The following is a 27,588-nucleotide window of genomic DNA, read 5'->3' as shown; positions in this document are numbered from 1 at the left end:
TTTTTTTTTTTTTTTTTTTTTTCTTTTTTCTGCGTTGTCACAGATCATCGGGCAGAAGTGTGTGTCCACTTGCCGGAGACCGGTCGGGTTGCTGGCCTTCCACTGGGCACCCGCACTAAACATCCCACGGCATCCCACTGTTCCCCCCGTTCCGTTCCCCATTTCAATAGCCGGTCGGCTATCGGTGAAGGGCCTTCCCAGTTCCCCCTCCCGCTGATCGGGCCACACACACCGCCCGCCGCGTCCAGCCCATCATTCACCACCCCCACACTAAACCCCAAGCGATGGGCTTTTCCCCCGTCTTCCAATTTGCCTAGAGGTTTTCCTCACGTCCTCACGTGGAAGCCCCAATTTTTTTCCCATCGCTTCCCTCCCCCCACTCCATCCGACTCCCTGCCTTCCCTTCCCCAAACCAACCAACGACACCGCCTTCCCTCCCTTCCCTTATCAATAACATCATCATCAACCACCACCACCATAACCATAACGAAAAGCACACAGTCCACTAACCCCCCAACCCAACGATGAACTAACAGACGCCCGCCGCTACTTCAAACAATCCGAAATCGTCCTCTACCGCCAAGCCCCGGAGATCGCCCCCACCCCGCAGATCGCCCAGCAGCAGCAGATCCAGCAGCAGCAGTTGCTCCAACAGCAACAGCAACAGCTGCCCATCGGCTCGGCCACCCCCGGTCCCGGTCGGAGTGAAGCCCATCGGCAGAATCAGAACCAGTTCGCCCAGCAGCAGCAGCAGCAGCAGCAGCAGGCGGCTCAGTCTGTTCCTGCTCCGGCGGCTTAGCGGTTTTTTTGACTAGTTGGTTGTAAGGAACATCATTCGAGCTGAAACTGCGTGAGACTTGTTGTCTGGTTGAGGTGGTGGTTGTTCTTGCTCGGGTTGGTGGGGGAATGGCGAGCTGGGGCTGGCTGGATGGAGCTGCGGCTGAGATGAGTTGTACTTGTACTTTCTTTCATATATACCCTTGCTTTTTTCTCCTTTTTACTTTTTTTTTTTTCCTTCGCGTGTGGGTGGTTGAGATGTATGTGTGTGGTGGTGGAGCGGTTCATTCGGTGTATTGTGTAAGTGGATTCGGGGTTTGTGCAATAGGGTAGGTTGTGTGCACGAGGTTGCAGACTTTCTACTCCGTAATGTATCTGTCGGAGATGTAGGTGGAACTATCATGGAGGGGTAGCAGTATTGCTGATACTCTACACTCCAATTCCTTTCAAAGTGAAGGGTGCTACTTCTACGTGAATTTGACATGATACACAAATTTCAGGCCGCTGTCTGAACCGGTCCTTGTAATGGGGATATCGACTAAGACTGGAGAACAAACTAAGAATACATCTTCACCTGCGTAAACGGAACGGACAACTCCAAGGGGGCCCGAATCACGCCGACAGAACCTGGCCCAGGGCAGGCAGGACCTCCCCGTCGTCCTGCTGCTTCCCGGCTACCTGCACGGCTCGTACGACGAGCGGGTAGATCCACGCCAGGTGCTTTTTGTGATCCAGGTCGTGTGGGCTACTAGCCTGCACGCTGTTGACCGTGCCCGGCGGCGTGGGGACCGTCGATGGGTCGCTCTGCAGAGCCACCATGCCCCGCAGGAGGTGCAGCAGGGATTTCCGGGCCGGGGTGGGCTGCGGCATCAGGCCCCGCAGGGGCTGGTCGGCGATGTAGCCTTTCAGGGACACGGCGGTCCGGAGGATCAAGTACGGGGAGATGGACCGGGCGAGGGCGAGGCGAGCGGCAGAGGCTGATTGCTCCACGGATCCCGACCTATGCTCCGACAGGGGGGGTGCGGTGTCAGACGAAGGAAGTGATGGCGCTGCGGCGAGTTCGAACAGTGTATCAATTACGGCGTATGCCATTTTGGTGCGAGGCGTCGGTGATGGGTCGAAGGTTCTGCCCGGTCGGACATCGTACAACCCGTGCAGCGGGTCTTCTTCGAGGGATTGGCGAGGGAGGTCGAGTCGCTGTGGGGCGTAGATGAACGATGACCGCAACAGGGCACAGGCGAAGTCCCGGCGGGTGGAGTCGGGGATCGTAGATGCACCCAGCGATGGGATGATGAGCGTCTTCAGTCGGTTGAACGCAGCCACGTCGAAGGTCTCATCGCTCAAAATCTTGGTGTGGGGAATGGAACCGGTTCGAAAGCCACGGGCCGAGACGATGCCATTTGCCAGGTCCACCACGCAATCCCAAAAACGGGTGATTTGCTCCTGCTGGGCGGTGGCATATTGCTTTTCCACGTATGGGATTCCCACCTGCAAGATGTTCAGGGAAGCAGTGGTGGACTTCTGCGCAAGACTCGGCTCGCGGTCCTTGCCGGGCCATTCATATCTCAAAGCAATGGAGTTCACCAGATGACCCAGGGCGGTCGCCAGAGAACCGTCCAGGAAAATGTCTTTCTTGATGCCATGCTCGGAGATATACCAGTCTAGAAGGTCTATCACGCCCTTTGCGAAAGCGACGTAAGTGGGCTTCTTGGAATCACTCTCGGGCGACCACTTCGATAGAGGTGAATCTGCCAGTTCTGCCAGACATACAACGATGCTCGACTGCGAATTGCCTTCCGAGCACAAGAGCTTCAGACATTCCATGAGCAGCGCCTGTACCTTGGAAGGGCGGTCGATATCCGGAGAGTAAGGCGGGGATATCGAGTTCCAAGCAAGCAGTTGAAAATGTCCAAGGATCTTCTTGACACTTTCATCTTCAAGATCATCCTTGTATAGGCGATATATCTGTTGAAATGCTTGAAGATAGGCCATTGCGGCATTTTGGTTCGGTCTATCCAGGTTAAGCATATCCTCCCGATCAGCCGGGTGACCATTCAGCCACAAGAGCCAGGTTGAGCGCAGAGACTGCTTGCTGAACTCGCCGGGACCCTGTATCCGAAGAAGGATGCTCGTTAGACTGGAGTAGGCAGCTTCACTGAATTCAAGAAGCCGCAAACTAAGCAGCTTCTGATAGTACCCCAACAGGCGCTCCCATGATTGATCGAATAGATCGTCCTGAACTATCGTCCCAAAGAAATTCGTAATCAGATCAGATGCTCCTTTGACCATAACAACTGTTGTCTCGATCCAAGCCTTGGTGCTATCAGAATGGTCGGACTTATTCTTCTCCCGCGTCAGGCAGAGCTCATCTTCTATTTCTTCCACCATACGAAACAGAACTCTGTTGAGACACAAACACCATGCCTTGGGAGATAATTGTTGCCCATATGCATCGAAAATTCTCAGCAAAGTCTGGATAGCACAGTTTCGGACTTCCGATCGGCTATCTGTTGTCAAGTCTACTATCCTCAAAAGGAGCAGTAGCCACAAAGCATTCCGAGAAATCGAGGGGTCATCGCCCTTGGCGAGGTTCGCAAGCACGTCCTCGCTCACGGAGGCATCAATGTGAGATTCAATGCAGAATTGCTCGATTTGTCCCTGGAGAAAGTCTGAGACATTCCAGAAAGATGATGTAGTGGTTAAAGAGATGTTGAAATCTTGCTGCTGTTGAGCAAACTTGGAAAATGATTCCACCAGGTCCAATCGACAGGGTAGTGGAAGCAATGCAACGAAGTCAGAGGCTATCAGTTGTAACGATTGATAAGCAACCCGCACAAGTCGAACTGAATCTGCTACCCATCTGGCCTGGCTTCTTGCGGTCGAGTTCCCGGATTTCTCATTCTCATTCCTCTCACCAAATACACTTGTGATGAGGTCGAAAGCAAGAGCCCATCCATCCAAGAATGTCTCGCCATATAGTTCAAGGATGCTCTTGAGTGTCTCCAGGCTTTGTTCATGAATTTCAACAACTGGAGCAGTGGGGAAGCCGATCGAGCAGCCGCTTGCTTCATAGAGCAACCTAATCTGCATCTTAAGCGCTTGAAGATTCCTGAGTTGTCGTTCATTCTGCTTCGCAGGCTCATCGCCAGCTCTTTGCGCCATGGTCAGTGTCACAATGCTGTTCAGTACCTCATTCGCCCTGAGCCGGAACTTCTGGCTGATCGCTCTGTCTGCCGCAGTTGACATCAGCCTGGTAGTGAGAAGATTCCAAGCGCTCAGGTCGGACTCAATCAATGAAGACAGTCGATCAACGTTTGCCAATGCTATCTCGTTGGCTTTCTCGAGCACAAACCTCACCAATTCATCTTGTGTCCTAGACTTCCCCACCGAAAGCGACACGCGGTGGGTGTTTTTGCGCATGAGACTGGCGCGCGGAGAAAGAAGCTCACCAGTAGGAGACTGCGGTGCAGTCTGTGAGGCATCCTCAGCGGGCCCATAAAGGTCCAAAAGTGCAGTCAGGAGATCCTGGAATGACTCAATGGGGTAGTCGCCGCTACTCTCGAACATCTTTGCGGATGCCGTTTGCACGGCTATAATCTCGGCGCCGAGATTGGCTTTAGGCACATCCATTGATGCAGTCGAGGCTTCGGCGGAGCTTGTCATGGCCTGAGGATTTGTGGTCAAACCAATCAAAATATCAGTATCTTGAAGGGTGCCGAGTACAATGGACCAGGCCGGCTGATCTAGAGTTGGCCCAAGCGCGATTCCTAGATTAAGCAAAGCGCGTAAGCACAGGAGATTCCTGGTGCTCAAAGACACGAAAGCACTCTCTGGAGGAATACTGCTGACTTCGGCAGATACCGATGAGCTACCGAGAGATACATGCGAGTCCTTCGTTTTATCATCTGTCGTTTGTTTGGATTGCAGAGCCGTTGTAGCGGACGCCGGCGTATTCGCGGGCTTGACACTGCCGGTATCCGCTGGCATAACTGCTTTGCCAAGTGTCGTTAAGAAGGCATCCCGGGGCGTCGACAATCTGAGCAGACCCGCGACATGCGCCAATTTCTGAAAAGACCTGACAAGGTTGTGGTAGAAGTCATCATCAAGGGCTGCGTACAAGAACGTGGAGCATGCTGCAAGAATGGCTGGCCAGCAGTTATCGATAATGCCAGCACAACTTTTGATGGCTGCAAGCTGGGGATGAGACTCCAAATGAAGAGGGTTAATGGGTACTGGCGACTTCCTGCTGTGAGGCTGTCTCGGGGAATCAGTCCCCTGTTCGGGACCAGTCGCACGACTTCGCCGCTTTTGTTTCAGGTCGGGGACTGTTAATGGTAGAATAAACTTTGCAAGCCCCTCAGCAAAGTTGCTGATGCAGTTCAGTACAAGACTGTAGATATATGTCTCAGGTGGCGATGGCGGCTCAGTCTTATCGAGCAGTTCCATATAAGGTGTTCGGACCACGCTCCATTGGCTGCTGATTCCCGGCGCATCGGAGTCTGTGATAGGAACAGATGCTCCGATGACGCCAGCAACACCCCCTGCTTCGAGAGTAATTTGCTCTTCGGTGACAGCTCTTGTATGCTCGGTCCGTAAAGGTACAGTGGACCGGGCGCTGACTCCAATCAGAGAAGGCTTCTCAGAGGCGAGACGAACCAGAGCGGCCATGTGGTCTTTCAAGATATTCTTCCTTCTCTCCTCCCCGTCGTATAAAGAATATATGAGCCTTACCAGACCTGGCTCAGCATACAATCCTCGGAACAGTTCCATGCAGAGGACTCGCTTCCACGGTGATGTCCCGTCTGGCTCAAGTAAATGCGTCACAAGTCCGAGGGCCATCTCGCACTCGGCAGGCAGAAGAGACATGTGGCGCTTGAGTAGCACAGAGAGAATGCGAATGGCACGAACAGTCTGGGAGAATGTATGTCTCTCAGAGAGGATTCGCACCAGAACTGGCATCAGCTTAGCCCGCAAGACCTGGGTCAACTCGGCATGGGTGACGAAAAGCCTGCCACTATTGAGTAGAATGCTCTCGATGAGCTCTAGGGTGAACGGCGTGGACAGAGATTTGATGCGAAGGAAATAGAGCGGTTCACCGTCTACGAGACGGCATAGGTCGTCCAGAACCTGATACATCCGTTAGTTTTCCAGTCAGAGAGCTGCAGGTAGGGAGCGAAAGCCTACACGTAGAGCGTCATACGCAAAATGTCCCACGTTGATGGGATTCCCATCCACCTTGACAATGACCGTGGGAGTCGTTTTGTCAAAGTTCTCTGCAATATGGTCAGAATCGGCTGTTCCGAGTTTCATCAACATACCGAGAATCTTACTGTCTTCGATAGTGACTAGCTCAAATGTAGATACCACAAGCTGTTGGAGCGTTGCTGCGGCTGTGCTTGAAACAGCAGGCATCTTGTTCGTCTGCAAGGTTGCACAGATCTCCAGCGTGCTCACAAGAAGATCCCCGCCCAGATCACTCGCATAATGTTGAAGCAAGGACGGTAGAGTTTGCAATATCTTCAGTTGAATATCCAGGCCTTCACAGGATAAGTAAAGCACCGATTGATCAACTTGATTGAGTGACTTACTCATGCTCGCCGTCTCCTTCAGGCCCGAGAGCACATCTCGAAGGCGCTCCGGTGGCAATGACCGGGATGCCACCAGCCTTTGCAGGCAGATGACTCCGATGCTTGCGAGCTTGGCATGGCGACTATGGCAAGCGATAATGAAGGGATTCACAAACTTGGGTTTGCGCAGAAGGTCTCACGCAATCTTAGCATCCATACCGATTGGATTGGATCTTAGTCATGTTCCAATGAGACACTCACCAGCAGATATCTGAGCCTCTGAGGTTGAAGGTAGTGCCTTCAAGTCATTGAGCGACTCTTCGGCGGCCTGTATTATCGTTAGTCAGCATCAATGCTCAAGAATCCCTTTTTAGACGGGGGAAGCTTACAGTGCGGAGTTCCGAGTTTCTTCTCTTAGACTCTTGGATAAGATTCAAGAGTTCCGCCTGTAGGAACTGGGAGGACATTTCAAACAGGGTGTTGAATCATATCATGGCCGGCGCCAGTCGAGTCGGACAGTAAGGTACAGTACAGTAAGGTAGCACTAGGCAGATGTGGCTTCATGTGGTTGGATCGCTGATTGGGTCGGTAAAGGAAGAGAAGAGAGGTTGGTGAAAGAGCACATGTATTGACGCAATATACGTCTTATTAAGGGTGAATGCACATCAATACAAATACATAACTGCCATTTCCAGCAAATTCGAACGATCAATCGAACAATCAAGCAACGGACGCATCATCCGGAGTGGCAGCTCTCAGGAGCGCCAAGGCAGCAACGGAGATAAGTTGGAGACTATCACGTGGTATCAGCTGGTTCTTTATCATCACATGACCTGTTCTTCAGGAACCCGGCGGGACAAGATACGCAATAGCCACTCCATCCATTGCAGTGCCAGTGCCCATTGTCATTGCCGCAAGTGGGATAAAGTCGTGGTGCCCCTCCTCCGCCTCCAGTACTGATCTCTTTTACCTTTCTTCAACAACAACCTTCATTTCCCCACATTCAAGATACACAACCCCTCTCTCCAAACTCATATACCGCATCATGTCGGCCAAGATTCCCAGAAACTTCAGGTTGCTCGAAGAGCTCGAGAAGGGCGAGAAGGGCTTGGGCGCAGGTGAGCATACCTTCACAAAACAAGGTGGCACATGACGCACAGTTCACTAACGCACTTTTGTTTTCATCCTTAGAGGCTTGCTCGTACGGTCTGGATGATGGCGAAGATATGATGATGAGCAACTGGAATGGCACTATCCTGGGCCCTCCTCATGTCCGTCCCCTCCGCATACTTATTCCCGCCACAATACCCCAGCAGTACTGACTCGACAACGAATGAACAGAGCGTCCATGAGAACAGAATATACAGTGTCAAGATCCACTGCGGTCCCGATTACCCTGACAATCCCCCCACTCTGCAATTCGTCTCCCGGATTAATCTGCCATGCGTTGATCCCCACACCGGCAAGGTACGCATAGAGCTTCGCTGATAGCCCAACAGGGTCAGGAGTACTGACTTTTCTTTAGGTTGACCCCACCAAGCTGCCTTGCCTGGCTCAATGGAAGCGCGATTTCACCATGGAGACTATTCTGCTCGAACTTCGGCGGTATGTCGTGCCTTGACACTCTGACCCTCCTCTGGTGCATGCAGGTTCTGACTATGTCACAGGTATATGGCTCTGCCCCAGCACAAGAAGCTTCCCCAGCCCCCGGAGGGCTCCAACTTCTGAGCAACGTGATGCTGTGAAATGACTCGGGAACCGAATGAGGAGTATTCTGGTTGGTTTTGTGCGTGCGGTTTCGTTCGCGTCTTCTTTCGTCTTACTTCTTAGAGCGTGTACAGTCTATGCATAACGGTGGGCATGGCGTGGTGTCAATCGAAGCCTAGTCGCAATTCATCGATTCTAGAAATCTTTGTCGGTGTGGACTTTCCTGTCAACCTTGCTACTTAGACCATCCTTTGCTATGGCATTTATCATTAGCCTCTAAGGTTTCATGGACACGGACTAAGTAGACTTAGGCACTGCCACAGTGAGTGAGACAGCAAACCGATAGGGCACACGGGTTTCTGTTAGGGTGGTACATGTGCCAATGCCATTGGGTCGATTGGCGGCTAAGCCGATGAGACTGCATAGAGCTTCAAAATAGCGAAGCAGCAAAAAGTCAAGACAGGTCGTGCCCGGGATCGAACCGGGATTACAGGAATCAGAATCCTGGGTGCTAACCATTACACTACACAACCAAGGCGGTGAGGAGCGGGCATTACGATGATCTTATGAAGTAGCGAAATGCTGAGTGTAGCGCGCAGCCTTATCTAAACTCATATTGTTCATCAACTGCAGCGACGACTGGTTACAGGATAGGGACCATGGTCTGGATTGAAAATTTGCCTGGATATCTGTAAATCTTGGTTTCTTGCCCATACACTTTGCTACATTCGCCCTTGTACCATGTGTTGACACGTGATCGCGATTGATATCTTCGCAGTCACATGCTTCCCAGAATATATTTGACTTCCACGACATTGAACGCCTTATCTATCTCACCATGCACAAATTGGTGTTGCCCAACAAATCTTCAATCCACCGGTTCACAAGTGCGTACCCCGACAGATAGAGCAAACAACGACCCCTGCAGGATGAGACTAATGCCCCATTGTCGTACAGCCCTAGCGCTCTATCGCGCGCTTCTCCGACAATGCGCCAAATTACCTGAAAACCTACCGGAGCGCAATGCGCCCAAGCAGCACATACAACTACGGTTCCACAGATACAAGGGCCTCGAAAGTCCGTCGAGAATCACGCATGCATTGACAGCGGGATATGATGTACGCAAAGCCTCATCGCTCTTGTCCCCCATCGCCTCAGGTTTCATCCAGTGCTAACGGCCGACCGATTGGCAAATATACAGGCACTCGACTTGCTCCATGCCGTTTCACAGGGTCGTCGCACGGAAACCAAGCGTCTCCGGACCCTCCTATCCGAAGCCGCCGAAGCAAAGGAGCGCCAGTCCGCGATGCAAAGAGAACTGTGGCGGTTGAAGCCGAGAAAACCCCCGAGCGCTCTCGAGCTGAAGAAGAGGGCCAACCGGGCAGCCACGAGGCGGACCATGTCGCGACATCCCGATGCCATACCGGTTCTGTCGCGTCCCCGGCCGGTCGTCAGCGGGATACGCCGCATCCCGAAACTCGTGAATGCGCGCGGCGTCCCCTTCCTGAGGATCAACAAACCCCAACCCGCGATCATCGGGCACATTATCCGGGGCAAACAACGCAAACGAAACAGGACACTTCGCGTGCGCAGTAAGTTACAGGAGGCGAGACTCTGGGCTCAGGATGAGGACGAGTGGGATCGATTAATCGGCCAAGCGGAACGAGAGCCGACGGCCACGTGGCGTCATCCCGTTGATATATGCGTTATGGAACTCAAAAGACGAGTCTTTGAGATGGAGCGCAAGGATCAGGAGCTTGCGACAGCCATGTGGAAAGTCGTCCTCGCGGAGCGGGCGTTGGCCGCCAAAGAGGCCGAGGAACGGGCTGCCAAGATGGCGGCGGATGCTCCAACAGAGACTACGGGAGGAACAGAAACGGAGCAGAAGGAAGTCGGCCGGCTAGAGCGCGCGGAACTACCCAAGCAATCTAGCTGACTGGGATTTAGGGCACGTGCATAGATCATTGAAGAGGATGTCAGGATTGGACGAGTAACCTCAACTCGACGAAGACAGCCCAAGCATAGCCCAAGTGGGCGAGTCCTCTATGCGTTCTCCAGGCGAATATACCCCATTCCTTCACGTCATATCCATAGCATCGAATCATAGCCATATGTCTCGAGAATCCGCCCGGTATTTTTGGTCAATACCCGCTTTATGCATGACACATCTGTCGGCCTGGACACCTCAATATCTTGGTTAAAGGCCCATTTGCACGCGAACTGAATGTATACTTGTAAATTTGGTCATAGAGCACGTCGCGCTTCTATGCGGCGATCTTCATCTTCTCTACAGCAGCGGGCATAGCGTCCTCCTCCTCCTCATCAAAGTCTGCTCTGCCAGCCAGACCGCGCTCCCACAATTGCTTGCCCGTGAGCTTCTTTTCCTCCTTCCCGGGCGCCTTCTTCTGTGCCTTCTTGTCCTCGGCCTCCTTCTCCTCGCGCAGCCTCTTCTCCTCATCCTCCATCTCCTTCATGAACTTGTCCCGCCACGCCAGGAACGTCTCCCGGTTGACCGCCGTGCCCTGGAACTTCCGGTTCTCCTCCTCCTCGCGCTTGGCCGCCTCCATCTCGCGCTCCGCGTGGATGGCACTGACCCGCTCCGCCATCAGCAGCTCGGCGCTCTCCTTCAGCGCGCTTACCAAGGTGAACACCATCGCCATCCCCATGTTCTCTTCGATGGTCGGCTGCAGCGCCTCGAGCAGCCGGTTCTTGTCCTCCGAGACATCGATTCGGGGGTGTTTCGGTGCATTAGGGGCCGCGGTGATATCGAGTTCCGGGGCCACGTCCGGGTAGTCTTCCGGGTATGACACGTGCAGAAGCAAAACTGGCGGCTCGAGCTCTTCGACGTCATTGTCCGGGGGGTCCAGGACGATCGATATCCGATATGAAGTGTCAGAAACGTCTAGTTGCAGGTTCTTTCGTCAGCTACGATTTCCAGAATTATGGCCCGAACCAGGAACCAAACAGAAGAGCAACAGTCTTCTGAGCCACTGGACTAGATTTGCATACCTGTAATCTCCTCGGGGAAAATGGAGTCGAGCACTTCACGCTCTTCGATCTGATCTTCGCGACCCATCTTTGCTTTCAATGCGCCGCCGGCGGGGGTGGTGGAGGGGTATTCGGTTCCGTGGGGTGAGTGAAAACTCGTTGCTGAGAGGTCCTAGCTCTCAGATTTGATGGTTGACGAGCACTAATGACGGTAGAGCTTGTAGTACATATGAGCAAGCACCAAGATCGCTTCGCGTTTTCCTGATCCGATAATCCTGAGCTAGAGCATAGAATGATCGGTCCCTCTTCATCAATCCGGCATGGAGTAGAATGTTGCGGTCGCCGTGCAAACAGCACAAACAGATAAGGGAAGGCCCGGCCGCCCCAAATTTATCCCGCCCGAAAAAGGGAATTTCTATGCTCCGCCTTGGAAAAAAAGATCCAACAAAAGCTACAATTGCTATACTTTGCTTCCTCTTTCCTAGGGTTTCTTTTTTTCTGCATTTCTATTTTTTAACATCTTATGACCTATCAATTGACGAACACATACTCAATTTGAACGTAATACCTTAACATGGGCAAGTCCAGGCCTCAGAAACAGAAGAAATCCTCCAAATCTCGCGAGAAGTCCCTCCTCGGCGTCGGTGGTTCGGTGAAGCAGTCGCAGACCAAGATGAACGAAGACCCCACCCAGCTCCTGGACCAGGCGACGATACTCATCCAGACCGGCCAGGCCGATGCCGCTTTACAACTAGCGCAGCAGGCGCTCGACAGCTCGCCCGCAGGCTCCCCCTCACACCTGTCGGCTTTGATCGCCGTCGCCGAGATCTACGTCGAACTCGGAGATATCGACACCGCCCGAGCTCATTTCCTGCGCGCGGTCGAAGCCGACCCCAACGGAACGATACCGGAGTCTCAGGGCGGCGGCGCCGAGAAGTTCTTGTGGCTGGCCCAGTTGAGCGAGGAAGGTGGAAAGGATAGTGTCCGGTGGTTCGAGAAGGGTGTCTCCTCGCTCCGACATGCCATCCAGCAACTAGAACAGAACCCCGGGCCCCAGGAGGCGGCCGAGCTGCTGGAGAAGAAGCGCAAAATGGCCAATGCCCTATGCGCCGTGGCGGAGATCTATATGACCGATCTCTCGTAAGTGGTACCCCGGCTTTCCCCCAGTGTGGCTGCAAGATGATGAACCTTCCGTGCTGACATAAAATAGCTGGGAGGAAGACGCAGAGAACCGTTGCGAGACGCTCATTACGGAGGCCCTCCTTGTGGAACCCAACGGACCCGAGGTCCTTCAGACCCTGGCTTCCATTCGCATTTCGCAGCTACGGACAGACGACGCCCAAGCGGCACTGAGAAGGAGTCTCGAGATCTGGAAGGACCTGCCCCCGGAGGACCCTAGCATCCCGGACTTTGCTACCAGAATCAGTCTTTCTCGTCTCTTGATGGAGGTTGCGCTAGAGTTCGAGGCATTGGAGGTCTTGGAGCGGTTGATCCTGGAAGATGACCAGAGTATCGAGGCTTGGTATCTAGGCGGATGGTGCTTATATCTCCTAGCCGGGAAGCAACAAGCCCCTGCGGATGAGGAGGAGGAAGCTGATACCCCCGAGGCCAAGCGCCTTGCATCGCTCGTTGCCAGTCGCGAATGGCTCAAACAGGGTCTGGCTCTCTATGAGATCCAGCAGTACGAGGATGAGAGGCTCAAGGAGCATGCGCTCGAACTTGTTCAGGAGATGAACCAGGAACTGGGCGAAGAGATTGAGGACGAAGAGGCCGAGGGCCAGGAGGGTGAGGAAGGTTGGGAGGACGAGGAGATTGAGGTGGACTCAGACAGTGACCACGAAATGGCTGACTCCTGAAATCAACAAACGCTGCATGTCCATGTTACGAACTCCCTCTTCCCTGTCATGATACCAAATTAAAAGTCAAATTATCCCTGCTCAAAATAACAACGAATCTAATAATACCTTGGATGAGCACCTCTCTCTGGCATATGAAGCAAGTCCACTAAATCCTTCTGGTTCCATTGTCCATTCCATTATCGTACGGGCCCGGATAAAGTAGTACCCGAGCGCGTTTCCCTCCCTCCCCCCCGGAGTTAATCCAAGCCAATTTTGTCCCGGCCAAGCACCTTCGGGGTGGCAAAACTGAGCTCAATGTGAGTTGGGGAAAGGGTCGTTTAGCGGTCGCTGGAAAGTGCCCCCCCCTTGTCTTCCGTTACAGGATGGACCTGGAATCCGCGCCCAGCGGGGAAAGCTCGTCGTCGTTGCAGACCCCAGTCGCCGCCGTCGCCGTCGAGATGACTTCCGCGGATGTAATCGACAAGCCAGCCCCGGCGAACAAGGACCCCACCGCCACTGCCCCCAAGGCCGAGATGTCTCAGACCGATTTCGAGACCGACAGTGACGCTTCGGGCGAGGAGTGGGAAACCCAGTCCCTATACGACGACGCCATTGAAGTACTGCGGGACGAGCAACTTCGCGATGGAGGTAAAGTCAAATCCCATCTATACAAATACTTTCCCCAGCGCCCTCTGGCTGTGCGCACCCCAATCCCCACCCGCTAACTGCGCCGCGCTCGAGTATCTATAGTCCCCGATGCCTGTACGTTGGAGGAGGCTGTCGCGTACCGAAAGCGCCTCCATGAAATCGGCAAGGCTGCGTTCGTCGAAGAGACCATTGCAAAAGAGACGGTCACTGCGAAGAAGTTGTGCACGGCGTTCGGCATCCAGCCCCCGGCGTTCCTCGATGGTGCCCCCGACGAGGCCTACCACCCTCTCCTCGCGATCGCGATCTCGCGCGAGTTCTCGAGACGTTCGAAGCTCCCACAGCACAATACCATCGACGATGCGGTGAGGTTGCTGAAGGAGTCCAAAAACATCATCGTGCTGACCGGCGCTGGCGTGAGTCATCCCTAGGGCGCAACCCTTTTTTTTTGTCGCGCAAGGGTTTGCGATATACTGATCGAATCCTGTAGATCTCCACCAGTCTTGGGATCCCCGACTTCCGCTCCAAGGATACTGGATTATACTCACAGCTCGCGCATCTGGGCCTCAGCGATCCGCAGGAGGTGTTCGACATCCATGTGTTTCGCGAAGACCCCAGCATCTTCTTCTCGGTCGCCAAGGACATCCTCCCCACGGAAAAGAAGTTCTCGCCGACGCACGCGTTCATTCGCCTGCTGCAGGACAAGGGCAAACTGTTGACCAATTACACCCAGAACATCGACAACATCGAGGCCAATGCCGGTGTTGCCGCAGAGAAAATCGTCCAGTGCCACGGCTCGTTCGCCACCGCGACATGTGTCAAGTGCAAGTTCCAAGTGTCCGGGGACGAGATCTTCGACGAGATCAAGAAGGGTGCCATCCCCCAGTGCGCCGCGTGCCGTGACCGGATCGCAGAGGAGACGGGCGCGAAACGCAAGCGCAGCACCACGGGTGTGCACCGAAATCGCAAGGAGGACCGCGGCGACAGCTCGGATGATGAATACGAAATCCCGTCGCCCGGTGTTATGAAAGTGGGTCCTGCGCTTCTCGGGATGTCTTCGCCCGGCGTTCTTGCTGACAGTCAAGTAGCCCGATATCACATTCTTTGGCGAGGATCTTCCGGATGAATTCGGTCGTCGCCTGCTTCACCACGACCGCGAGCGGGTGGATCTGGTCATTGTCATTGGGACGTCTTTGAAGGTGGCACCGGTCGCAGAGGCCCCCGGCGTGCTGCCTCGTCACGTGCCTCAAATCTTTATCTCTCGAACTGTAAGTCCTACTTCCTCGAATCCAGATCATTCCCAGGCTGACGAGTCCCATAGCCTGTGACACATACGGAGTTCGATATTGATTTGCTAGGCGACTGCGACGTGGTGGTCTCCGAGCTCTGCCGCCGGGCCGGGTGGGAGCTCAAACACGAGATGATCGCGGAGGATGAGAAGGTGGAGATCTCGCAAGTTGAAGGTTACGAGTCACGACATGTGTTTCGGGTTGTCGGCGCATAGCGACGGTGTTTTGTGTTGCTAGCCATCCCCTCTCTGGCTCCCAGCTGGTTTCGAGATACGGCGTATATTGGGTTTGGTTTTGCATTGTGGGTTTTTATATCACCAAAAGGAAAGGACAGGCTGTAAAGATTGATGGACGAAGACATACACTTACTGTTATCATCAAGCATGTGTTTATTGATTATTTTTCTTCTCTGCGACTTAGAATGTATCTATTCTCGTTTCCGGCTCTGGCTCCATCGGAGACCTGGTTGTTACAATTGTTACAATTGCTACAATGATAAAATATCATTACAAGTGACTGCATCTACTTCTTATACCTTTCCATCGTACACAAAATCCCCCAGTCTCATTCGAAGTCGTAGAGTCGCATTGTGGTTCCTCCAATGTTGAGCAGGGCTGGACTGTTGGAAGGCGTCGACGACAAACGGGATCCTCAAATCCAGCGGATCATGAGAAAAAAAATCGATTCCGCATCTCTCCCTGACCAGCCAAGCACATCGACGCTCCCAATCAGATAATTGACTAGATTGCGAGCCTTTCTTGTCTGGTATCTTTCTCAGCAGTTGCCATACTGCAGTCATTGAATCAGTTCGACCAGATAGCGGTGGCGCGGGGCCCAGCGCAAGCCCTCCAACGATTACGATGGAATATCTGATCCGCTTCGCCCAGGTCCACGAGTCCTTCCGGCAGCCTGAGATCCAGGCGTTGGCCGACTTGGCCGGCATTGATCTCGAATTCATCTACTACGATAAATATGTATGTATCACTTCAATGATTCTGTAGTATACCTCTCCTTCACCTCGCCTACAGAATACCGCCGACATGATTTTCTCCCTTCTCCCCCGCACCACCAAGAGCCACAAAGCAGCGAAGATGAACTAATATATCCACCCCCAGTCCCCATTCTGCGTCATCAGAGTCCCCGATGAAGCCGCGGCGCGCACGCTCATCGCCCGCAGTATCCTAGCAAAGGACATCTTCGAGCTCTGGGGCTATGGCACCAACCTGGAGGAGGTGCACGCGGACGTCCGCAGGCGGACGACCGAAGCCCGCTGGGCCGACTTCCGGACGGACTCGTTCCGCTTCACGGTGGACAGCTTCGCGGGCAAGCGCAGCAACGACAAGAAGCGCGAGATCATCCAGTCGTTCTCCTTCCTCGGCTTCCAGGGTCCCATCCGCCTGAAGAACCCGGACCAGGACTTTTGGGTCTTGGAGGACTACGGCTGGGATGTGGCTGCCGCTGACGCTGCCACCGCCACGGGTGCTGCCACTGCTCGCAGCAGCAGCAGCACTCCCATCCTCCGCCCCGTGCCAGAAGGCCAGGAGCCCAAGCGGATCTGGTTCGGCCGCTGGCTGGCCAACAGCAGCCGCGACGTGATCAACAAGTACGACCTCAAGAAGCGGCGGTACATCAGCACGACGTCCATGGACGCGGAGCTGACGCTGATCACGGCGAACATGGCCCACGCGGCGCCGGGCCGGCTGTTCTACGACCCCTTCGTCGGCACGGGCAGCTTTCTGGTCGCCATGGGTCACTTCGGGGCCCTGAATTTCGGGTCGGACATCGACGGCCGCAGCTTCCGCGGCAAGGAGATGATCGAGCGCGGCGGCACCATGGGCGTGCTCGCCAACTTCCAGCAGTATGCGATCGCCGGCCAGTTTCTGGATGTCTTCTCCTCCGACCTGACGAATACGCCGCTGCGCGCGCAGCCGTTCCTCGACGGGATCGTCTGCGATCCGCCGTACGGGGTGCGCGAGGGGCTGAGGGTGTTGGGCAGGCGGGAGGGGCTCCGGAACGAGGAGGTGATTATCGATGGGGTGCCGGCTCATCTGTACGTTCTTTCCTTCTCTAGTGGCGACTCTCTGGGGCAGAAGAGCCCTGTTTTGCTGATCCTGTGTGCACAGTCGACCCGGTTACATTGCCCCGAAGAAGCCCTACGGCTTCGAGGCTATGCAGAACGACATCCTCAACTTCGCCGCTCGGACCCTAGTTATCGGTGGACGCATGTGCATGTGGATGCCTACCGCCAACGACGAGGATCTCGAGCTAGACACGCCCATGCACCCGAATCTCGAGGTTCTGAGTGTATCCGTTCAGCCGTTCTACAACTGTAAGTAGCGCCGTCTTCCTTCTACCAACATCCTCCCATGAGTCAAGGACAATACTAACGACGCCTCAGGGTCCCGTCGACTCATCACCTACCGCAGACTCCCCGAAGGACAAGTATGGGATGTGTCCAAGGGACGCAGCAGACTCGACTCAGAAGGTGTCTACGCCGATCAACTGAACTCCTTCAGAAAGAAGGCACGTTGCCCCTCACCCCCTCCCCGGGTAGTCCATACAGGGTCCACGCATACTGACTGGAGGAATAGTACTTCACCAAAAACCCCCAATACGACAACAAAGAGCCCAGATCAGGCAGCGCAACGCCGGCCTCATGATACCAGAATAAAACTCGCTGTGCATCCCATACTAAAAGTTCATCACGTCCTACTCAGATACTTACCTCAAATAAAACCTAAGAATGGAAGCATAAACAAATCCCAGACAAACTGCAAGAACAAAACCCATGCCCCGTGTCTATTCTATATATACATCCATACAGCACTAGACAATTCCATATTCCAACAAAACCTAAAGCTTCCCCCTCCTCTCCCTCTCAACCCCAAACTCCACCTCCAAATCCACCCCCTTCACCGTCCTGACATGGACCACCTCCCTCGCCAACTCCCCCCTCAACGCCCGCGCCAACGCCTCCCCCTCCTCCTCATCCAACTCCTCCCTCTGCCCGCGCCCAAACATCACGAAACTCGGCCGCCCAACCCCGGAACCACTGCCGTAATCCGGGCGCGGAATCACATGGAAATGCACATGCGGCACCTGCTGCGCTGCTCGGACGCCTATCCCCCGAACCCCCCCACAAGTGTCCGGGTTAGCTGGAGCTGTAGCACTAACCTCCTCCCCCTCGCCCTTCCCAACATGATTGAAAAGAAAGGGAACAAGGAAAAGAAAAACGCACCATTATTCTGCACCACATTCCAATGCCACTCCCCGGCTGCTGCATCCGCCCCGAGAAGCGTCCGCATCACCACCCGCGAGAGGACGGGGAGCCATTGGCCGATCTGCCGTCATGATCAGCTGTATACACCAACAAGCACAGCATAGCAGAACTCATGTAATCGGATTGGATGATGAAGAGAGGCAAGTAAGTAAGTAAGTAAGGTAAGTGACTAACCTCCCGACTAACCCCCACCGGCACATCGCCCAGCTTCTCGTAATGCTCCCGCGTGACGAGGAGGAGATGGCCCCGCGTCAGGGGCATGATGTCCAGGAAGGCGAGGAGGGACGGGGTCGAGAGGATGAGGTGGGCCGTACTGGTGTCGAGAGCTGAATGTGGGGATGTGGTGGTCGTAGCGCGCGTCGCTGGGTGGGAGGCATTCTTGGGATCGCGGGCTTGCGGGAGGAACGTTGTCGGGGGGAGAGGCGGGTATGTGTGGGCGATGGTGCAGAAGGGGCATAGGGTTGATGATGAGGATGAGGATGGGGTATCCATTGGGGTTGTGATGGTTGATTGCTTGCTTTCGATTCCAAGTGGATTGGATTGAGTGACTTGGTATACTTGTTGTTCAAGGTGTGGATGGGAGCGCCACCGACGGTGCGTGGGATCTAGATATATAGTTCGTGCTGCTTTGCAGCTGCAACTGCAGCTTAGTTGTTGCGACGGAGATTGAGGGTGCCAGGAAAGCTTATCCGATTGCTTTTGCAACGCCGCCAAGAATGAACGAGGGTTCCAGATTTCTCACAGAAGGATTCTGGTTATGAAGGAGGTGGTTTGCATGCTGGTTGAGGAATGGAAGTAGAAACAACAAATGAATGCGGTGGCTGGCACCCGGCAGCAGCCTCGGAACCTCGGTTTTACAAACGGCAAGCCGCTGCTATTGCCAATGCCAGAGCAATTCCACAACAGAAAGCAACCCAACTCAATTAGTCTCTTAATGATTTGCTCTCGAATCGTCATTCCAGAACTACCGTCAAGCAAGCTGCAGCTATTTCTACCCATACACGTAGGGACTTCAGGAAGAAGCCTCGATGCTTACCCATAGCCATTATTCAGGACATGTGCAATTCATGATCAACGCGCTGTGATCCATGATCCGTCCAGGTCTTGAGCATACATACCTCCACAGCAGAGAGACCTGGCTCGCACGGTGGAAAAAGAAAGATGCATGACAAAGAGATTTAGCAGTCGCTGTAAGCGAAAGGAGAACCAAAAATGAAATAGAGAGTTGAAATAACACTGGGAGTAGAGTCTCCGACCTTGGTGTATCCGATGCACATAGCACCCAGGGTCACGAAGGAGAATATTTAAGTTAGGTAGGTATCAGCAAGTACAGCCCAGGAGACGACCAAGAAAACAAGCCGAAGGAACTAGAGAAGAACTCGAACACAAGGCAGAGGAGAAAAGCGCCAGACACCCTTGAAGCGAGCAATGCAAACATCCGCAAGCGAAAACAAGAAAATGCCGTCGTAAACATATGCAAGAGGTGCCCTTATACCATCAGAAATGAAATACCATCATATGGATCAACCAACTCCTATTGTGGGTCGTTTTGTCGGATGCCGGTTTAGTATCGTCACGAGGAGACGCTCTTTTTACTCCTTTTCTTGAATGAAGTGGTAGGGTTCTGACATAGAGCTGGTAATGTAGAGTTGGTGGTACTTCTTCGCCCATTGCCGGGTAAGGATGGATGCTACAAGGACTGTCAGTGATCATAGGATGAGCCGAACGGGGACAAGGTGTGCTCACCCTTCAAGAACTTCTTGCTAGCGTATTTCTTGAAGAACGCATCGTGGGACACGGGTCTGTGAAGGTAATCGATCATCAACCGGAAGACGGGGTCGATTTCCTCTTCCGTGTATCCAGCATAATGAGCCAAGGTGGCGTCCTAACCATGCGTTAGTTTGCGGGGTAGATAGGTAATGGTAACAAACTTACCCAAGGCCCCCGAGCGAGGATAAGACGAGCCAAGTACATTGCAGCGGCCGCAACATGGCTCTGGCGGTACTCCATAAATCGGTGATCCAAAAGGCTAATTTCCATGAGGTACTTTCCAAGAGTACGGGTTTGAATGTCGTAGTTATCTGCCTTGGAAATGCGGCGAAGGAAGTTCATCGGGTTTGGATAGCTCATGTTGTATTCCAGCGTGGCGAGGATATGGCGTTCAGCGTCCAAGATCTCCTTATCCGAAAAGGTCTCGTCGGCAATGTGGCTGAAGTTCGCGACGTGGGGCGAGAGGACTTCCTCATACTTGGATGCGATAAACATAGCAGCGACACCGACTAATTGCAGGCGGTCCAGGGCGACCACCTCCTCAGACAAGAAACGATCGATGATGTTCACAGCAAGGAACAGGGTTTCGGGGAGTAGGCGGAAACGAGTGTGAACTTCAATGAGCCAGTCGACCAGGATACCACGCATTTTCCATTCCAAGTCGGGCTGATGGTCGATGTAGTCAGGATTGGGCAAGGTCTCCTCCTCAAGCACTGCAAGATAGTCGAAGATCTCAACAACGTATTCGGCGGCCATCAACGGGTCGTCGAGGTCTTCGGCGTCTAGATCATCCACAAAATCTTCAGTGGGCTTCTCCAGAACCTTGGGATCAATAGGTGCCTGGGCGTTCTCATCCCGAACCTGTTCCGTCACTGGCTTCTTTTCCTTCTTTTCAACATTGGCCTTCTTCAATGGTGGTTCCTCGGGCACTGCCTCCTTCTGTTGCAAGTTGCGGGTCGTGGTCCGTCTCGGCTGGTTTCCACCAATTCCAGATCCGCTACCAGGGCGTTTCGGTTCTGCGGGCTGCTTCTTCGCGGTGTCGCTCTTGACTCCAGGGTTGGTGCGGGCAGGGTTCGTTTTGGTGGGTTTCTGAACGCCTCCGGTCGGCAGGTTGTTCTTGGGTGCCAAGGGAGCTTTGGTCGCAGCCGGTTTCTTCGCCTCCTTGACTTCGCCATTCTCTGTTTTGCCAACATTGCTCACATCTCCGAGAGCCGCACGTCGTCTCGTAGTTCCGGTAGTGGTGGCGGTGGCAGCTTTCTTGGTCTGTAGGGTGGGTTTCTTGGTGGCGGCGGCAGTGGTGTGGGCGTCACCGGACGACAGGGCAGCAGCCTTGGCCCGGGTCAGGCGCGTCGACGGCCCGTTCTCATCGTTCTCGTTCATGGCACCTCTCGTGCGGAGGCTTCTAGCCTGCAAGGACATTAGCATGAGAAACTCCGTACACGCGAGGCAGAACGCCAGGGTGCAGTTTCCGCACGGTTGGTAAACAGTAGACACAACAGACGCGTCACTTGATCAGAGGATCCTTACCGGAGGCATATTGTGAGAAAGGAGAAGGGTGAGAGGGAAGACTAAACAAGAACAAAACAAATTATGGAGTGTCTATAGCAACACTGCGAGCTCCCAGTTAGCTGGTGTCTAGTCAGCATTCCCGAGGAGATTACCTCGGGTGGAGCTCAAATACCTGGACTGGAGACTGGGAGACGGGAATCGTACGTACCACGCGTGATTATTTGCCCAACCCCAATATATTAGGCTTGATGCAAGGCTCTGCAAGCTATCAAGTCAGATATTTGAAGGGAATCCGGTAATGCAAGTTCCAGATAGTCGCATATAAGAAGACCTTGTTGACGTTATTGACAAAGTCTGAGGGTGAGTTTGGGTCGGTCACGTAATTTTCGCGCTGAATTCGAGGCGCACGGTCGGTCGGGCGCGAGAAGATGGATGTCGACGTGTTGATTATCGAAAATGACACGAGAAAACAGGCGAGAATTGGCGGATTCAATGGGTGGTGTTGAGCCCCCTTCCAGGAGATGCAGATGATGTTGATAGAGAAGTGTAGTCTAGGGAAAAGGTGGTCGAGAGGTGACAGGGCAAAGGCTATGTTTGGCCCTACTCTTAGCGTGGAAAAGCCCGGCCAAGATGGGAAAAGATGCCCCACTCCCGTAACAGCACAACCCAGTGGGATCGCGTGCAATCGCAGATGATGATGATGATGCAAAGTGAAGAGAGTTTGCTTAGATTAGAGTCTGCAAAGTGAATCGATGGATGATAGATGGGTGTGGATGGGGTGGTTGGATATTTATGTTTATGTTTATGTTTATGTTTATGTACGATGGGGGAGGTGAGGGGAGGGGAGGGGGAAGTGAGTAAATGAGTGAGTGAGTGAGTGGTTTAAGGTAGGAGTGGAGAAGAAGATGAAGGACCAGGTTTTGGGGGAGGAAGGAAAGAGAGGTACGAAGTACGGAGTACGGATGGGTGGTCTACAGCAAACCAGAAAGGGGGGGAGTGGACGAGGGGAGCAGTAAAGAAGGGCGGCTTAAAAGATCGATATATGTATGTATGTAAGTGTCAAGTGGCTGTACGACCGACGTAACTACTCTGCAAAAGGCCTGTGCGAAGGTGCGGTAAGGAATGGTACCAATACGGTCAGGCAGAAAAGAGAGAGAGAGTGTGTGCATAACTTGCTGTGGTGGAGAGAGCGTCATCCATGTCCATCGATCTCAGTTTCCATGGTTGATGCCTGAGTTAATCCCAGGCAGGAAAGACACCTGAACCTGCTGGCCTTCAAGACGCCCGTCGCGACCTCGACCGTGATGCTGCGCGGCCACGACCGCCAAAACACTAGCCCATCACTACGGCAACCAACTCTATCGTCTGCCGTGTCGCGCGGCAGTATCACGTGATGGCACTGTGCCACGCTTAGTCACTCCACGCCGGCTTCCTCTTCCTGTGGCGGTGTAAAGTGCATCAGGTGACATACAGCCAAGCCACACCGTTCAAACCATGTTCGACATTTTTGTTCCGGACGGACAAGAAAGTGCTGCAATCATCCCCGGGTTCTCACAACACTTGCAATTGAGCGGGGTGTTGTCTCGGTGGTGTCACTCGACGTGGTCTTCATCTTCCACTTGCTCTGTGCCGGGTGTTTTTTTTTTTTCTCTCTGAACGAGTATGCTCAGTCACTAATCCTCTACCCTCAACTTTCCGCTATATTCAAGATAGCAATTGCGGCATTAGCCTGAACACCGATTACGATCCATTGACCATTCAGTCTGCCCTCAAACTCCAGATCGGAGTCTTCTTCTCATCATGCTCCAACCCCGCATGGCCTTGACGGGCTTGCGCCTGCCTTTCAGATGCCTCTCCTCCGCGATTGCACCCCGAGCATACTCCACCGCCCGCGAACCCGAAACTCCCTCCGCTGGTGCGACTCCCGCTTCAGCTTTCGACCCCAGCATCACCTTTGCTCCTCCGCCCGCGCGTGAACAATCCGGTATCCAGGTTCGCAGGTACAAACCCCGCACACCCGGTCTCAGACATTTGCGAAGGCCGATCAACGATCACCTCTGGAAAGGACGTCCCGTGCATAGATTGACCTTCCCCAAACGAGGTCAAGCCAAGGGTGGTCGTAACAACACGGGTCAAGTCACGGTCAGACACCGTGGTGGTGGTCACAAGCGCCGTATTCGTATGGTCGACTTTGCGCGCGCCGCGCCGGGCCCGCACGAGGTGGAGCGCATCGAACATGACCCCGGTCGGTCCGCTCACATTGCTCTCGTCCGGAGCAAGCTGACCAGGAAGCTCACTTATATTCTTGCTGCCGATGGGATGAGAGCTGGTGATGTGGTCGAGAGCTACATGGCTGGAATTCCGGAAGAACTCTGGAAGAGCATGGGAGGAGTCGTGGATCCTGGTGTGTTGGCCGCTAGAACCGCTTGGAGAGGAAACTGCCTGCCTCTGCACATGATTCCAATCGGTACATTGATCTTCAATGTCGGTCTGCGTCCCGGCAAGGGCGGCCAGCTGTGCCGTAGCGCTGGTACTTTTGCCACGGTCATCGCCAAGGGTAGTGATGAGCAGGCCCGGTACGAGGAGAACCTGAAGAAGGATCAGGAGGGTGCAACTGAGAACAAGCGCGTGACTCAGAAAGAAAAGCAAAAGCGGGAGCGCATTGCTTCTCACATCACCATCCGCTTACAAAGTGGTGAAGTTCGACTGATCCACAAGGATTGTTGTGCTACTATCGGTGTTGCCAGCAACCCCAACTACCAGTACAGACAGCTTGGAAAGGCTGGTCGTTCTCGTTGGCTGAACATTCGTCCCACCGTCCGTGGTCTCGCCATGAACGCCGCTGAGCACCCTCACGGTGGTGGACGTGGTAAGTCCAAGGGTAATGTGGATCCCAAGAGTCCTTGGGGTATGCCGGTATGTATCCCCCATTCAATATACCCGGGATGTTTCAATTCGATTGGTTGGCTAACGTTCTTTTTCGTACAGGCGAAATCCGGTTACAAGACTCGTCCCAAGTGGAAGATCAACAAGGCCGTCGTCGTGCCCAGAGTTCGCAACCAGGGCAAGCGTCGCCGTGGATACAGCTAGACGCTCTATCATGTACATTTTGTTCTACCTTTCCCTCGATTTTCCCTCATGCGGCAAGCATCACGTTCGAAGTGTGACTATACTTCTCGATGGGAAAGGTGCTGGGGTGGGCACAGTCAGGATGCTCTGAATCACTTGCCCAAGGCCGCTTCTCATTTGCATTCGGTTGTATGTACTTTATTTCGTCTCCGGCATGGCTTTTCCTCGAGGGTTTTAGATATCTACTTTTGTTACACTGCTTTCCGTCCGGGTCTTATGGAAATGTCCACCTTCAAATTCTCTGGCGTTGTTTTTGTATACTATCACTACTACATGGTTAAGAAATCCAAGATTTACCTTTCATTTCAAGCGACGTCCTAATGATTGAGTACCAGGATGAGTAGAATCCGCATGGCGTTGCCCAATGAGAGAAGGTGGTCCTTGCTCATCTTAATAATAATGGTCGCCGTTATTGTTCCGCGAGTCGTGAGCGAAGAACAATCGATCTCCGGTTGAACGGCATTGCCAGAGGGACACTGATTTGTATTTGTTTTAAAGGAATCATTTGCATTCCGTTCCAGCAAAGAACACCTTCAGATCAGATCAGGGCCAAAAATCATCGACTCGCGGCTTTCCAGACGGCCGGTGGTGGCCAAAGTTACTAACCAGGAACGACTTCGAATCGACGATGCGCCTAGAAGCCTCCTGCTGACTTAGCGATAGTTTCACACTGACAGCGACATTTGACCTCTGGTCGTTCTTGTTAACCAAAAGCCAATGCCGGACCAACTTTACTACATTCCCTAGTTGTTTGTCCTGCGAATCGAGAGCCAGTCTCCTCCGACCGGTTCCGCTGTGTTCCTCTTTCTGCGTCATTTCTTTCCTTGCTTGTTCCTTGCACGCGCCTCCTCCGGCCATGACAGATTCGAACCGCCCCCCACATCAACTCTCCGATCCTCACCCTTCGTCATCCTCGCAAGACCTGCAGATTCCCTGTTCGACGCACGAGACCGGACACAGCGATGCAGACAGCCACTACGTACCGCGTCCGAAGCGCATTGCCTGCGTACTGTGCCGGAGGCGAAAGCTGAGATGCGACGGGAAGCGCCCCAGCTGCGGCACTTGCTCCCGTCTCGGCCATGAATGCGTTTTCGATGAAGTTCGCAAGAAAAGCGGGCCCAAACGAGGTTATGTGAAACAGTTGGAAGCGCGATTGGGTACGTTGGCTTCGGAGGACACAACCGATTCTGAGCTGCCCCTCCCCATAAGTACTGACATTCCACTTCCCACGTGCAGCGCAAGTCGAGAACCTATTGAAGAACCAGAAAACCAATCCACCACTAGACCAAGGGAGCGGCTTCCCCGGCGCAGTCACAAACCACCGAACCGATATCTCTGAGATCCTGTCTATCATCAATGAATCGAGCGACTTCCAGCAACACCATGATCGATTCTCCGACCCGTTCCCCGCTCAGGCGTTCCAGCAAGCTGGCCCGACCAACTCCCCGGACTATGGCATGCAGATGATAAGTCTTGGCCTGGAGGAGCCTCTTCCGAGTCAAGAGATTATTGATGAGCTGTATGTCTGCAGTATAGCATCTCTTGCTCCCGTGTTCACTCTCTCACTCTTTCCAACAGAAATGAGATATACTTTGAGAAAATCCATCCTGGGATTCCCATACTACACCGTCCCAGGCTACTGGCGGCCATGAGCCTTGGCCCCAGCACACGTCCCCCGTTGTGCTTGCAGTATATCATGTGGAGTCACGCGGCATCCATCAGCGACAAATACTCCAGCTTGCATTCGGTATTCTACGAGAGAGCCCGCAAATACGCCGAAGCGGACGAACTGAAAGGACTGGGCGAACATGCGGTGTCTCTAGGTCACTGTCAGGCTTGGGTGCTCATCTGTACCTACGAGTTCAAGATGATGTTTTTTCCTCGAGCGTGGTTGAGTTCTGGGAAAGCCGCAAGGCTGGCTATCATGATCGGGTTGAATCGGGTCGATGGGGAAGGTATCGACGTGAAGCAAACATTGACTGCTGCAAAAGACTGGAATGAGAAAGAGGAGCGACGGCGGGTATTCTGGATGGCGTATTGTGCCGACCGGTTTGCGAGCATTGGCACTGGGTGGCCTGTCGTTTTCGACGACAGAGATGTGAGTTACGACCTAATGCATGTGTGCTCAAAGAGAACGTCCATACTGATATGGCCCTACAGGTTTTGACCAACTTACCAGCCTCTGAAGAGGCTTTCCTCAAGAACCAGCCCCAAGAAACAGTATCTCTAGAAGCTGCGCACGCGGGAGAGGGCATGCCTACCCTGTCTGCTTTCGGGGGTGTGGCCTTCATGGCCAGCATCTTTGGCAAGAACCTCGCCCATCTCCATCGGCCTAATCCACACGATGACGATCACGACCTCAACGGAGTCTATTGGCAGCGACACAGGTCCCATGACAACATTTTGCTCCATTTCTCTCTCACCATGCCTTCTCATCTGCGATTATCTGTTGGGACAACCGATCCCAACGTCATCTTTTGCAACATGGCCATCCACACAGCCACTATCTGTCTGCACCAGGCGGCTATCTTCAAAGCGGAAAAGAACAAGATGCCAGGGCCCATTGCCACGGAAAGCAAGAGAAGATGTATCTTGGCTGCGGAGCAGATCTCGAACATCTTGAGGTTGAGCAGCCATGTCGATCCCAGCAAAGTGAGCTTGAGTTCAAATCCAAGGCTTAACCCAGTCCGCGTTAACATATTTTCAGATGAATGTTCTCACACCGTTTTGCGTGTATGTTGCGGCACGCGTCTTTGTACAATACTTGAAATTCCGGCCCGACGACTCGGCCGCCCGCTCATCCTTACAATTCGTCTTCTCCGCACTCCACCTACTGAAGACCAAGAACCCGCTCGCGGAATCGTTTATTTTTCAGCTGGATCTCGATACCGCAGGTACGGTGTTGTCCGACTTCAATCAGTCGAAGAAAGCATGCTTCATGAGAGCGGGTCTGCAGCGAGATGCGGTAAGCGCCGGCCCTTTTCTTTGAAACCTCATAGAACCATTGAGTACTAATCGGACTGCCCTCTCTAGGCATTCACCGAGAGACGCTACTCCAGCGATTCATCCCTACTGAACGCCAGCCAAAC

At 53.6% G+C, this 27,588-nt stretch overlaps 10 protein-coding genes and 1 non-coding gene across 11 annotated transcripts in view; 6 read left to right on the top strand and 5 right to left on the bottom strand.

Moving 5' to 3' along the window:
• BO86DRAFT_345392 (vacuolar protein sorting-associated protein 26) overlaps positions 1 to 1,249 on the top strand; it is a 2,701-nt gene extending 1,452 nt beyond the window's left edge. Inside the window, exon 5 of the mRNA XM_025669201.1 lies at positions 537 to 1,249. Within this exon, the coding sequence (XP_025524338.1) occupies positions 537 to 799 (263 nt within the window). The 3' untranslated portion in view covers positions 800 to 1,249. The remainder of the gene's footprint in view (positions 1 to 536) is intronic.
• A 53-nt stretch (positions 1,250 to 1,302) lies between these two features.
• On the bottom strand, positions 1,303 to 7,080 carry BO86DRAFT_368793 (putative endosomal peripheral membrane protein (Mon2)). Its single transcript, XM_025670221.1, has 6 exons — positions 6,734 to 7,080; positions 6,606 to 6,672; positions 6,366 to 6,539; positions 6,108 to 6,314; positions 5,962 to 6,050; positions 1,303 to 5,904 (listed from the first exon to the last, which is right to left on the bottom strand). Exons 1-6 carry the CDS (start codon positions 6,809 to 6,811, stop codon positions 1,390 to 1,392), a joined length of 5,130 nt encoding a protein of 1,709 aa, XP_025524337.1. The 5' UTR covers positions 6,812 to 7,080; the 3' UTR covers positions 1,303 to 1,389.
• Positions 7,081 to 7,229: 149 nt separating this feature from the next.
• On the top strand, positions 7,230 to 8,324 carry BO86DRAFT_412397 (E2 ubiquitin-conjugating protein MMS2). Its single transcript, XM_025674645.1, has 5 exons — positions 7,230 to 7,462; positions 7,536 to 7,615; positions 7,686 to 7,811; positions 7,870 to 7,949; positions 8,012 to 8,324. The coding sequence occupies exons 1-5, from the start codon at positions 7,390 to 7,392 to the stop codon at positions 8,070 to 8,072; spliced, it is 420 nt and encodes a 139-aa protein (XP_025524336.1). The 5' UTR covers positions 7,230 to 7,389; the 3' UTR covers positions 8,073 to 8,324.
• A 188-nt stretch (positions 8,325 to 8,512) lies between these two features.
• Positions 8,513 to 8,584, bottom strand: BO86DRAFT_t259. Its single transcript has one exon. It is a non-coding gene; the product is annotated as a tRNA-Gln (tRNA).
• A 296-nt stretch (positions 8,585 to 8,880) lies between these two features.
• Positions 8,881 to 10,301, top strand: BO86DRAFT_391842 (LYR motif-containing protein; the record flags this gene model as incomplete). Its single annotated transcript, XM_025672680.1, has 3 exons — positions 8,881 to 8,938; positions 9,009 to 9,169; positions 9,253 to 10,301. Coding segments are annotated over exons 1-3 (941 nt in total), but the record flags the coding sequence as incomplete, so codon positions are not given.
• BO86DRAFT_412395 (RWD domain-containing protein) lies at positions 10,274 to 11,368 on the bottom strand. The gene is made up of 2 exons (XM_025674644.1): positions 11,061 to 11,368; positions 10,274 to 10,953 (listed from the first exon to the last, which is right to left on the bottom strand). Exons 1-2 carry the CDS (start codon positions 11,125 to 11,127, stop codon positions 10,316 to 10,318), a joined length of 705 nt encoding a protein of 234 aa, XP_025524334.1. The 5' UTR covers positions 11,128 to 11,368; the 3' UTR covers positions 10,274 to 10,315.
• A 245-nt stretch (positions 11,369 to 11,613) lies between these two features.
• Positions 11,614 to 17,482, top strand: BO86DRAFT_421629 (putative histone deacetylase SIR2; the record flags this gene model as incomplete). The annotated part of the gene is made up of 12 exons (XM_025675291.1): positions 11,614 to 12,029; positions 12,250 to 12,869; positions 13,109 to 13,194; positions 13,234 to 13,525; positions 13,628 to 13,938; positions 14,013 to 14,552; positions 14,611 to 14,794; positions 15,628 to 15,785; positions 15,927 to 16,861; positions 16,935 to 17,140; positions 17,210 to 17,296; positions 17,403 to 17,482. 12 exons carry the CDS (start codon positions 11,614 to 11,616, stop codon positions 17,480 to 17,482), a joined length of 3,915 nt encoding a protein of 1,304 aa, XP_025524333.1.
• A 212-nt stretch (positions 17,483 to 17,694) lies between these two features.
• BO86DRAFT_345368 (HIT-like protein) lies at positions 17,695 to 18,857 on the bottom strand (the record flags this gene model as incomplete). Its single annotated transcript, XM_025669200.1, has 3 exons — positions 18,266 to 18,857; positions 18,050 to 18,152; positions 17,695 to 17,930 (listed from the first exon to the last, which is right to left on the bottom strand). Coding segments are annotated over exons 1-3 (657 nt in total), but the record flags the coding sequence as incomplete, so codon positions are not given.
• Positions 18,858 to 19,683: 826 nt separating this feature from the next.
• Positions 19,684 to 21,280, bottom strand: BO86DRAFT_320923 (B-type cyclin nimE; the record flags this gene model as incomplete). The annotated part of the gene is made up of 3 exons (XM_025668323.1): positions 19,684 to 19,781; positions 19,838 to 19,976; positions 20,027 to 21,280. The coding sequence occupies 3 exons, from the start codon at positions 21,278 to 21,280 to the stop codon at positions 19,684 to 19,686; spliced, it is 1,491 nt and encodes a 496-aa protein (XP_025524331.1).
• Positions 21,281 to 22,909: 1,629 nt separating this feature from the next.
• BO86DRAFT_368769 (mitochondrial 54S ribosomal protein uL2m) lies at positions 22,910 to 24,767 on the top strand. The gene is made up of 2 exons (XM_025670220.1): positions 22,910 to 24,286; positions 24,359 to 24,767. The coding sequence occupies exons 1-2, from the start codon at positions 23,171 to 23,173 to the stop codon at positions 24,458 to 24,460; spliced, it is 1,218 nt and encodes a 405-aa protein (XP_025524330.1). The 5' UTR covers positions 22,910 to 23,170; the 3' UTR covers positions 24,461 to 24,767.
• A 588-nt stretch (positions 24,768 to 25,355) lies between these two features.
• Positions 25,356 to 27,488, top strand: BO86DRAFT_320836 (putative C6 transcription factor Prf; the record flags this gene model as incomplete). Its single annotated transcript, XM_025668316.1, has 5 exons — positions 25,356 to 25,656; positions 25,736 to 26,018; positions 26,078 to 26,597; positions 26,660 to 27,151; positions 27,207 to 27,488. 5 exons carry the CDS (start codon positions 25,356 to 25,358, stop codon positions 27,486 to 27,488), a joined length of 1,878 nt encoding a protein of 625 aa, XP_025524329.1.
• Between the last annotated feature and the right edge of the window lie 100 nt (positions 27,489 to 27,588).

The sequence above is a fragment of the Aspergillus japonicus genome, assembly GCF_003184785.1.
Source record: "Aspergillus japonicus CBS 114.51 unplaced genomic scaffold BO86scaffold_58, whole genome shotgun sequence".
Lineage (NCBI taxonomy): Eukaryota > Fungi > Ascomycota > Eurotiomycetes > Eurotiales > Aspergillaceae > Aspergillus > Aspergillus japonicus.
This window is presented reverse-complemented; position numbering and strand designations above follow the sequence as displayed.